General features: G+C 53.1%; 1 protein-coding gene across 2 annotated transcripts; it reads right to left on the minus strand.

The window, feature by feature from the left end:
* Positions 1-1126: 1126 nt before the first annotated feature.
* EFS (embryonal Fyn-associated substrate) lies at positions 1127-11345 on the minus strand. Of its 2 annotated transcripts, XM_010831295.1 has the most exons (6): positions 10626-11345; positions 5258-5536; positions 4859-4999; positions 4019-4741; positions 3566-3655; positions 1127-2353 (listed from the first exon to the last, which is right to left on the minus strand). In XM_010831295.1, the coding sequence occupies exons 1-6, from the start codon at positions 10641-10643 to the stop codon at positions 1919-1921; spliced, it is 1686 nt and encodes a 561-aa protein (XP_010829597.1). In that variant the 5' UTR covers positions 10644-11345; the 3' UTR covers positions 1127-1918. The 2 variants fall into 2 exon arrangements, with proteins under 2 accessions (XP_010829597.1, XP_010829598.1); XM_010831296.1 differs by lacking the exon at positions 4859-4999.
* Between the last annotated feature and the right edge of the window lie 59 nt (positions 11346-11404).

The raw sequence follows: 11404 nt of genomic DNA on the forward strand, positions 1-11404 counted from the left end.
CCCGCCCCCACCCAACCCATTTCAGCATCTCTTCAGTATTTACTTTGGTGCTGTCACAGGCAACATTCCTTGGGGATTTATTTGCTAGTCTCCTCATGTCTATCCTGGAATTGCAATCCACGTAACTTTCTGCGTTGCTGGGCTGTTCACACGCAGTATCTTGTTAGGGCCTCACAACAGCCCTGGGAGATCACTACGTTCCTTCTCATATTAGAGAGGAAACTAGGATTCTGAGGATCTGACAGGACTTACCTGCAGACACAGGTACACGGAAGCTTGCATTGAGACCTCTGACTCTAATTCCAGGCTGATCTCTTGAAATTCTTTCTGGAAGGTGGTGGAGGATGGCCTCTGTTACGTCTTTAATGCCAACACCTACAGGTGAGTTTTGGTGGCCCCAGCCTTTGGAAATGAGTTTCTTTTGAGAGTGAAATGAGAACAAAGAACCTCAAATGGAGGAGGCAAATGCATGGGGAGAAGGGCCAAGGGACTGACTGTGATTGAATTTTGGGGTACCTCCACTCCAGTCACTGTGCCAGGGTAGAATCTTGGGAAAGCAGAGCTTAAGCGATGGATCTGTGGCTTGGACTTCTTCCCTTGTGGTGAATGGCCCATCAATTTCACCAAGGCCCTGTGGACTATGGACTTCTAACACATTGAATTCATTGGCCCCTCAGCTCCTCCTAAAGGTGGTGTGTCTGGAAGGACAGTCAGCAGGAAGTTGGGAAGGGGAGTTTAAGGGACTAGACCCTCTTGGGTTAACCTAAGGGAGAGGGCACCCAGTAGTCCTCTCCAGTGGGTCAGAGCTGTCCTATGGCACAAAGCTGAGCACAGCTGGGGTGACCTCTTCAGCAGGGCACCATCAAGGCTCCCTCATGGCCTCCCTCCCCTGTGTGCACCTCTCTAATGACATCATCTGACATCGGTCTTGGAGGAGAGGCCTTGGTCAGGAATCAGGGCCTGCCTTCCCAGAATGCTACGTTGCAGACTATTCTTGGTTCTCTCATCCTCGGGGTCTCAGCACAGATACCACCTCCCCAGCAAGCCTGTCTAAAGTCTCCAATGGCCTCTCCCCATCTACTCATCTATATCACCCTGTTCATTTCCATTACCAGCAACTATCAACTCTGTGGCAGGTTCCTTTTTTTTTATTTACTTGTTTCAGCTGACTTGTTTCTATCCAGCCCACCCCCACAATGGACCGTCAGAACTGTGCCTGGCACATCATGGGAACTGAGAACCTGCTAGATGAACAGTTGGAGAAACAGCAGAACTTCCCCACAAACCCTAAGGGCAGACTGCCCACTGTGTGTGTCCCAGCAGTTTGGCCGAGGGTGCCGGGCCTGCCCCCCAGGCTCCCAGGAAGCAGAGTCGGGGAACCAGAAAGCCCGGTTTATTGAGGTGCACCATGTCAGAGGCCCAGCTCTCCTGCTTCTGCGTGGAGGAGTCCTCTGGCCTCTCCCAGACCTTCCCACTCCGGGCTGCCAACGTTCTGCCCTTGCTCTCGGCTAACAGGGAGGCGCCGATGTTCCAAAGCCAAGACACAGGACAAAAAAGGGGCTCCTGGTGGCTCTAGGTTTCAGCTACTTGGCTCTCTGTGGGGTTAAGATTCCAGAGGGGTTGGCCTTGCAGCGCCCAAGAGCCTCCACCCCAGGCTGAGGGAGGAGGAAGGTCCCTGGAGGGCCTGGTGCCTGCCCCTGACAAAGCAGGGAATAATATTAAATATAAATAATTTATACAAAATGGCTCATACAAAAAGCTGTGGGGGTAAGGGAGGAGGGCCTCAGTGAGAGGCTGAGATGCCTGGAAAGGGCAGTAGGGGGAAAGATGCCTCCGTGTCTCATAGTCCTGAAAACAGCCACCTGAGGACTGGAGGCGGCTCTGGGAGGCAGGTGAGGGCAGAGCAGAGACAAGGGGCTCAGGGGGCCAGGCTGGTGAGCAGAGTGGTGAATTGCAGGGCCTGCCCTGCCAGGTCCGCCACGCACTGTGCCATCTCTTCGGCTGCAGGGCTGGATGGGTAGCCCAGGGCGGCCCCCTTGATGGCCAGCACGGTGGCCCGCAATGCCTGGCCCAGTGCTGTGCCCGCGGCCCCGACCTGTGCTCGCAGAGGGGCAGAGGCTGCCAGGCGGCCCAGGGTATCCCCAACGAACACCAGGCGGTGAGCGGCCACCAGCGCCCGCTTGCCGTGGGGCACAAAGAGGTGCGGGGGCTGCTTTGCCTGGGTGCTGGACATCAGGGCCGCCACAGCTGCCTGCAGTGTTGAGTAGTGGCCCTGGCACTGCCCGGCGTAGAAGTGCAGGAGCTGTAGATCTCCAGTGGGCAGAACCAGTGACTCCCCAGGGGACAGGGCCTCCTAAGGGCGAGAAGAGTGTTCAGTGGGACTGCTTGGCCAGTGCCACTTCCGTTCTTATTTCCTTTCTCCTTCCCTCCCTTTGTTCCTCATGCCTTCCTTTCTCCCTGAGCTCAACCCCTTTAAACTGTACCTTCACCTATCAGACAATTTAGATTCTCTTAGTGAGTGACAGGAAGATGCCCAGAATTGACATCTGATAAACCTGGATTCAAACAACCTCAAAAACAAGTCTCTGAATGTCATCATTCCTTTATCTCCTTTATCTTCTTTATCTATGGGGAGCCTAGTACTACACTGTCCAATGTAAACATAATGCCAACCACACATGCTATTTCAAATTTCCAAGTAGCCACGTTAGAAAAGTTACAAAGAAATTGGTACATATTTTGTAATTCCATATATTGAAAATGGTGTAGTTTCAACACTGTAATCAATATAAAAGTTATTGAAATTGTTTTTCATACTAGGTCTGCAAAATCTAGCGTGCATTTTATATTCACAGTGCACTCCAGTTCGGACTGGTCACACTTGGGGATCAGTAGCTGCATGTGGCTTGTGGCTACCACACTGGATAGTGCAGTTCTTGTTTCTGCCTCCTAAGGCTGCAGTGAAGATTAGTTGATCTTCACAGAAAGAGCTGAGAACACAGCATTGCAAACTGTAAGCACCGTATGAGTGCTGACTGTGGCTATGATCAGTGCTGACAGGTGCACTGTACGGAGCACAGGGTCTGGCGCTTGGTACAAACGTGACCGTTGGTAGCTATGGTGATTAGGACCATTCTAGACCATGAGTCGAGGAGACAGTCTCATTTCCCTAGACCGAGAGAGATTAACTGGTGGCTTCAGAGGCCCTGGCTTCTTAGTGGTGGAGCTGGAATTAAGAGCTAGGTCTCTTAGGAACCCAGGAATTCACAGTTGGAAGGAGCCTCAGAAGTCACCCAGCCCAGCAACTCTGTTCCCCCGAGTGCTCGGTTTTCTGACTCCTCTCCAACACATTCTTTCCTCTCTTTCTGAATTCCTGGTATCCTTTTCTAAGTTCCAGCTCCTTTCTGGATTCTAACTCCTCTCCACCCCAACTGTCCTGTTTCACTGAACTCTTACCCCCCTCCTAAATATATTTCCCTTGATGCTTCAGTTAAGAACACCCCTTCTTCCAAGTTCCTGTTCCTCCTCCCCTGCCTGCTGCTCTAGCACCAACCGCACCGGTTACCTGCTGCTCTGGCGGCTCCCTCTCCAGCTGCTCAGGATCCCCTGGGGAGGCCTTATCTGGAGGCCTGGCTTCCTGAACTTTATCCATACCCTGCAGTAGGGGATAAGGGCCTCAGTGCAGGGGTAGGGGAGCAGGGCAAGGCAGCCCCCGGGGTCTTCCCACTCCTCCCCACTCCCACTTCCTCCTGAAGGTCTCTCCTCCCATCGGATCAGCAGCCTCCTGACTCTGGGTCTGGGAGAGCCCTAGTGGCAGGGCAGAGAGCTTGGGGACCCCAGGTTGGGTTGCGGCACTGATACAAATGATGTGGTCCAGTACAGGGGTCCCAGGCCACAGGGTGCAAGCTCAGCAGAGGAAAAGAAAGGAATGGAGGAAGCCAGGGTCTGCCTCCGGGACCTCAGGTCTTGACCCCTGTTCTCCTGGAGGCATTCTGGGGGCTGACTGAGGCAAGCTCACCTTCAGGTGGACGTAGTCGTACTCCTCGGCCACTGGGATGCCCTCGTACTCGTTGTGGTGTCCTGCTGGGTGGTCCTCCACCTCCCTGCCCTCCGGATCCCCCTCCACCTTGGGACCCCCATAGCCAGGCAGGCGCGGTGGGGGTGGGGGCAGGGGCCTGTCCTGGATGCTGCCCTTCCGGCCTGGAGCAGGAGAAGGAGCCGGGGAAGGGCTGGGGGCCTCCGGCACAGGCAAGGCAGGCAGGGGGCGACGGGACAGACTCTCGGCTGAGGGCAGCCGGGGCCTGTGTGGGGGTGGGGGGCTTCTGGCCAGAAGGAGGGCCAGGGTGTCCAGGTCACTGGAGGCCGAAGCTCCCAGGGGCTCTGGAGAAGGGGGTGTCTCCGGCCCCAGCAGGGGGACATCGTAGATGCCCTCGTCAGCACCCCCGCCTTCCCCATCTGCCAGCAGTTCCTCTGGTGCTTCGTACAGATTGAGGAGGGCTGATGCTCGTTTCAGGTTGGAGGGGGCAGCGTAGAGGGGGGGCCCTGGCTCCCGGCCCCCCTCCCACTCCAGATCTAACTCCAGGTCTGATGGTGACTTTGGGGCCAGAGGCACGTCATAGGGAGCTTCATCCTCTCCAAGGGACTGGGGGGCAACCTGAGCCAGAGGGCGGGCAAAGGAGGCCGGGGAGTCATAGGGGCCATTGGAGGGAACTCGGAGGGCAGTGGGGGGTATGTCATAGACCTGCAGAGGAAGAAGTTAGTTACTCTCAGGCTCGGCAGTGGGCTCCCCACTCCCCTAACCCATCTTCGAGAGCCATCTGTCCTCTGTCCAACAAACACATGAACCCCTAGCCCTCACCTCCAAGGCAGCTCCAGGGGCAGCCAGTTGGGTCCCACCACCTCTGGGGACCTTGTAGATGGGGTCAGGGGAGGGTGGGCAGGGTCCAGTTGGAGGTCTCGAGGTAGGACAGAGTCGAGCTGGGGGTGGCACCACGTACAACTGGGGGGGATCGACAGGCAGGTGGGTCAGGTGGAGTGGGGAGCAGGGAATCATAGTGTGCGCCCGGGAGGAGCTTAGACACCTTCCATCCCCCTCCCTGTGCCAGTGGAGAAAGAGCCCAGAAAAGACTTGGCAGACAGGATTTGAACAGCAGAGTCAGTGCAGAGCTGGGGGGTCTCAGGGCTCTTCCTGTTCCCACTGCACCAGCAGAGAGGAATGGGTTGTCCAGGATCAGGGCTGGGGGGCTCCTGTGCTCACCTCCTGGTCCTCACTGCCATGCTCTGGGGCTGGATGTGGTGAGCCTGGCTGGGTTGGGGGCACCTGGGAGAGGCCAGGCTTGGGTGCTGGGCCAGCGGGAAGGAGCTTCACTCTGTTGGCAGGCACGATGCCCTGCTGGCCATGCAGGGAGCAGAGGCACCAGCCATCCAGCCCACCAGCGCCTTCCCTCTGCAGCACCCGTAGAACGTCCCCTCGGCGGAAGGACAGCTCCTGCGGGGACTCAGCTGTGTTGTCGTACAGTGCCCGGGCCAGCTGGGCCTGGTGGGTGAGGTGGGAGCAGGGAGAGGGGTCTTCACACACATCATCAGGTCACGTTACCCCTGCTCAAAATACAGAGCTCCCTGGTTTCCTCAAGCTAAACATCTGACCTCCCGACTCAGCTCTTCCTGATGGGCCCGGCCTGGCTTCAGTGCCATTCCCTGCATTCTCTATCTATTCTTTGATCTAGACAAGCTCTTTCCCACCTCAGGGCCTTTACTCTTCCTTTACCCTTCCCTGACTCTTCAGTTGATTCGACCTTTTCATCCTTCAGTCTTCAATTTCTTTATTTTTTACTGTGCTGGGTCGTCATTGCTGCATAGGTTTTTTCTCCGTTGCGGAGAGCGGGGGCTACTCTCTAGGTGTGGTGCATGGGACTCTCACTGCAGTGGCTCCTCTCACTGCAGAGCACAGGCTCTATGTGAATGAGCTTCCATAGTTGCAGCACATGGTCTCAGTAGTTGAGGTTCCCAGGCTCCAGTGCACAGGCTCAATAGTTGCTCTGAGGTGTGTGGGATCTTCCCAGACCAGGGATTGAGCTTAAGTCTCCTGCATTGGCAGGCAGATTCTTTACCACTGAGCTACCAGAGAAGCCCCTTCAGTTCTTCTTAAATGTCTCCTTCTCCTGGGACTTCCCTGGTGGTTCGGTGGTTAAGATTCTATGCTCCCAATACAGATAATGCAGCTTCAATCCCTGGTCAGGGAACTAAGATTCTGCAGGGCATGGCCAAAAAATAAATAATGTCTCCTTCTCACTCTTCTCCCCACCTCCTTCTGTGTCTGTCTCCACCTATTACTTCCTTCACATTAGTTTATACTGTTTGTCTGAAGTGAAGTGAAGTGAAAGTCGCTCAGTTGTGTCCAACTCTTTGCGACCCCATGGACAATACAGTCCATGGAATTCTCCAGGCCAGAATACTGGAGAGGGTAGCCTTTCCCTTCTCCAGGGGATCTTCCCAATCCAGGGATCGAACCCAGGTCTCCTGCATTGCAGGTGGATTCTTTACCAGCTAGACTACAAGGGAAGCCCATACTATTTGTCTACTTACTTTTAAAAATACATTTCTTCCCTTGTACTGTTAGCCCTGTGAGAAAAGGGACTATTATATTCCTAGCCCCTGCAACTGGCTTGACCTGGAATCAGTCCTCCATGAACGTATGCTGAATGAATTACACAGGGAAATCTTGCAAAGGTCTCCCATGGAATCTCCATCACCTTCCCTGTTTCCCAGTCAGTATCCCCTACAAGCAGGTTAGATTAAGCAGCTGCAGAGATACCTCATTCTGAGAGAGACTGGGAGAAGTCCAGCCCAGACAGAGCCTCGGCATAATAGGGAAGAAAACAGAAACCAAAGCAATTGTTTTGTTCTCAGTCTTAGCAAGTAAGGTTCTACCAGCAGAGGCTGAAGTTACCATGAAGAGAAAAGTATATACACTCGTGTGTGTGTGTGTGTGTGTGTGTGTGTAGGGGGGCTGGTGGCCCAACCAAGAGCAAAGATTTATCAGACTGTTTCCAGTTCTCCTGGTGGGGATATCTAAGCTTTTTCCTTTGAGAGCTATGTGCGTGTGTGCGAAGTCACTTGAGTCGTGTCCAACTCTTTGTGACCCTATGGACCATAGCCTGCCAGGCTCCTCTGTCTGTGGGATTCTCCAGGCAAGAATACTGGAGTGGGTTGCCATTTCCTCCTCCAGGGGATCTTCCCAACCCAGGGATCAAAACCGCATCTCTTGTGTCCCCTGCATCAGCAGGTAGGTTCTTTACCACTAGCGCCACCTGGACACTATAGGCTCAGGTAAATCACAGACACCAAGTTGCAAATTATATATCCAGACACTGAACAAGTGTTTGCACTAATCATCTCATCTCATTTAATCCTCAACCTGATAAGGGAAGAGTCATCATTATCCCTGTTTGGAAAGGAAATTGGAATAGAGAGCTTGGTATGTTGATATGTTGCCCAATGACATACAGCTGGTGCAATGTGATTTGAACTCCAGGCTGTGTGATTCCAGAGGCTGCACTCACACTGTTTTTCACAACCACAAGCATAAGGATCTACTTTTGGGGAGTTCCCTGGTAGCCTAGTGGTTAGGATGCTGGACTTTCACTGCCGAGCCCCACGTTCAATTCCTGGTTAGGGAACCCAAGATCCTGTGAGCTGTGTGGCATGGCCAAAAAGAAAGGATCTACTTTTTTCTTCTTGTATAGTAACAGTAGTAAAGTCAAGAGGGCCTGTGACATATATCTGGACAAAATTATAATTCAAAAAGATACATGCACCCCTAATTTCAGAGCAGCACTATTTACAATAGTCAAGACATGGAAACACCCTAAATGTCCATTAACAGATGAATGGATAAAGATGTGGTGTATATATCCACATGGAATACTACTCAGTATTGGAATGGAATGGAATACTATGGAATTCTACTATAAGGGAATACTACTCAGCCATGAAACGGAATACTACTTAGCCATAAACTACACACACACACACACACACACCCAGTGGAATATTACTCAGCCATAAAAAGAATGAATAAATGCCATTTGTAGCAGCGTGGATGCAACTAGAGATTATCATACTAAGTGAAGTCAGAAAGAGAAAGACAAATATCATACAACATCACTTATACACGGAATCTAACATATGACACAAGTGAGCCTATCTGTGCAGCAGAAATGGAATCACAGATGTAAAGAATATACTGCTGGCGCCAAGGGGGAGGGGTTGGGAGAGGGACGGAATAGGAGGTTGGGGTCAGCAGATGTAAGTTTTTATATATAGAACGGATAAGGAACAAGGTCCTAGGGTAGAGCACAGAGAACTATATTGAATATTGTATGATAAACCATAGTGGAAAAGAATACTAAAAAGGAATGTGTGTATATGTATAACTGAATCGCTTTGCTGTAGAGCAGTAACTAACACATAATTGTAAATAAACTACACTTCAAAAAAAAAAAGACGATCCATAGCTCAAACATGATTTAAGTTCATAGGAAGTTTTCACGATGTTCAAGTTCCCTTTACTAGTCACTCATCACTGGACTCTGGTTCCACCAAGTCGTTTGGTAGAATCAGGCTTAAGCCACTCACACTATTAAAATATATTCCACTTCCGATATGTTTGCTAGTGGCTTACACAGAGATGGTAGAAAACAGGTAGTTAGGCGCTGAGTAGTTAGTACTGAGCAGGTAATCCATGTGGATTGATGAATATGGTGAAACTTCTCCATCGGGTAGGCTGCATTTGGTCAACAGACACTGGGGGAAGGATGGCCTGCTCAGCCAGGGAGAGTGCATGCTCCTGACTGATATTTCCCTCAGGTAGAGAGGTTGTCCAGCCCTTTATAGCTGGATGAGATTAACAACAAACTGACTTCTTGCCTGATTCCAAATTCATCAAACTCTTTTCTGATTACATTTTGGCTTCTAAAGGCAATTGTGCCACAGAAAGCAAACATGCTAGCCAGATGACACAAATTCCTGGTTAGCTTGGCACTTTTCTTTCTAACTATAAATTAGAAATTGGTGTTTTGGATCCAGGCAGGCAGTTAAGAGCATTGTTTTTAAGGCAGACAGACCTGAGTTTTGAGTCCTGGTTCTGCTGCTTTCGAGCTGGGTGACTTTGGGCAGTCTGTTTAACCTCGCCAAGACTCAGGTTCCTCCTTTGTAGAATTCCATATCCATAGCTGAATATCCACTTTCAGATAATAACAGTACTAGCTTCAGAGTTGTTGTGAGTACTGGATGAGACAATGCATCAAGAACCAGGACATACCAAGACAAAGTTTAGGGCCAGTAAATACTCGAAGAAGATTAGCTGTTTTCAGGGTCCTGTGTGTTTCACGGGTATAAATACCAACACTTTCCCCTTCCAAGCAAAAAGAAAGATCTACCTCCTGGGACTATAAAGATGATTAGCTGGCTCCTGAGGCAACATCTTTATGTCGGAGTATCCCCTCTCCCCCTTTCTGGCTCTGAACTAGAGTCTTCTCCCCATCATATAGATTGAGAAGCTAAAAGGAGTTTGGTCTGAGAAGGAGTGAACATCTAACTCATCCTTGAGAGGTGTGGGAGGAGGTGAGCAGCCATGCTTCTCTTCCCAGCGTCACAATCCTCCTTCCTAGAATGCCCATTCAGAGGAGTCCAGTAAACAGGTGGCAGCTCCGATTTCCTTGGGCATCCTAGGGCCTAGCGAAGGGTAGAAACGGGATACAGTTGCTGGGATTCAGTCTACAGGAGTACAAGACAGAAAGCAGGGGCGGGGCTGTGAAGAGCTCCTCCTTGTGTTCAATTACAATTCTGTCCAATGGGATCAAACCTCCCTTGCAATTGCGGGAATCCTGCTAGAGTCGCTGATAGACTGATTGATGATGGGTGTGGCCACCCCAGCTCTACTCCCTCCTCAGGGGCCCAGCTGACTTGTGAGGGAGTGGCTGCCCTAAAGAGGGGTGGCAGTGAGCCACACGTTTCCTGGGAGGCCTCCTCCCACTGTCCCATCATGCCAGCTGTCTCCTCCCTTTGTCCCCAGTCCCAGGAAAGTGGCCAGAGGCTGGGTGACATCAACCTCCCCTCCTCTCTCTATTTTCCCTTGCTCCCTGCCGGTCTCCATCTTTTACTCTATTTCCCCTCCTTTCCTCCATCCCTCCTCTAGAGCAGGGCTTCCTTGGGCCTTTTGCCCTCCGGTTTTCCTGGAGTCACCTCCATTCTTTCAGCTCCCTTTCAACCTTTTACAGCCCTCCCAATCACAAACCCCTGCCAACCTCCAGTGGCCATCGGTTCCCTCCCATAGAAGAGGAGACTCAAGCTTGCCCCCTCCCCTCCTTCCGGGGGCAGCCTCCAGAAAGAAAGAGAGGAGAATGGGAAGGGGAAGAGAGAAGGGGAGGCCAGACCCAGTAGGAGTTAGGGATGAGAGGCGAGAGGAGGTAAGGGAAACCAACGTGCCAGAAGGGGGACACAGTCTCCTGAAGAAGCAAGGGACGAAGGAGCGAGACAAAGAGAAGGCAGAAATAAGTGACAGGAGTGCAGGACAGACCGTGGCGGTCTCTGCCCGTCAGCCTCCTCTCTCTGGTTGGACTCACCGACGTGGCTATGGCCATGGCCTTGGCCTTCCTCGCGGCCAGCTCCAGGCCAGGCTCGGTTTCGCTGACTTCAGCAGCGGCTGACCCGCACCATGGAGGCGGCCCCCGGCTGCGGCGCCTGAATCGTGGCCTCCCCAGAGGTTGGAGGAGGAGAAAGAAAACCCACAAAACTCCCCAAATGGGAGGCAGCTTGGCCGGGCAGGAGGAGGAGCAGGGCGGGCCGGGGCGTCGCTGCGGGACCTCATCCAAGGGCGCGCGCTCTGCCCCGTCCCCGCGGCCTCTCGGCGGCTGCAGGGTGGGCCAGGCCCCGGAGCTGCCTGTCCTAGGCCTCGGGGGCACCCTGGGTCCGCATGGGCCCAAAGCTCCCTTCCAGTGCCAGGACGGGCGAGGAGGTGGGAGCTGGGGCTGCGCTCGACGCCTCTTCGGGCCGCTCAGGACGGCCCTGGGGGCAGGGAGAAGCCGCCGGGGCGGTCGGGCTGGACCAACTAGTTTAGGGGCCAACCTTCCCCACCCGGAGCCGCGCCGGAGAGCGGTGCTCCCAGGGCTGAGATCCGGGCGTCGGGGGCTCTGCAGCAGCCCCGCTGCGAGGGAGGGGGCGGGGGTAGTGAAAATCGAGAAGTTTGTCTCTCTTCAAAGTCGCCCGACTTGGCAGCGGAGGCCAGGCTGGAGCCAAAGGCCTCGGAGAGTAGGGAGGCTGGGCTGGACGACCCCAGTGGCGGCTTTCTGCCCCAACGCTCGAAGCCCCCAAGGCGAGCTCCCGAGCACGCACACTTGCTCGC

The sequence above is a fragment of the Bison bison genome, unplaced genomic scaffold, assembly GCF_000754665.1.
Source record: "Bison bison bison isolate TAMUID 2011002044 unplaced genomic scaffold, Bison_UMD1.0 scf7180017864526, whole genome shotgun sequence".
Classification (NCBI taxonomy): Eukaryota; Metazoa; Chordata; class Mammalia; order Artiodactyla; family Bovidae; genus Bison; species Bison bison.

What these genes read in the sequence shown, in the direction of transcription:
- EFS (XM_010831295.1), bottom strand. An exon ending in CCCCTGGAGCTGCCTTGGAG is followed by an intron (nt 4,742 to 4,858) that starts GTGAGGGCTAGG and finishes CTTCCTCTGCAG; the next exon opens with GTCTATGACATACCCCCCAC. An exon ending in GGGAGCCGCCAGAGCAGCAG is followed by an intron (nt 2,354 to 3,565) that starts GTAACCGGTGCG and finishes TCTCGCCCTTAG; the next exon opens with GAGGCCCTGTCCCCTGGGGA.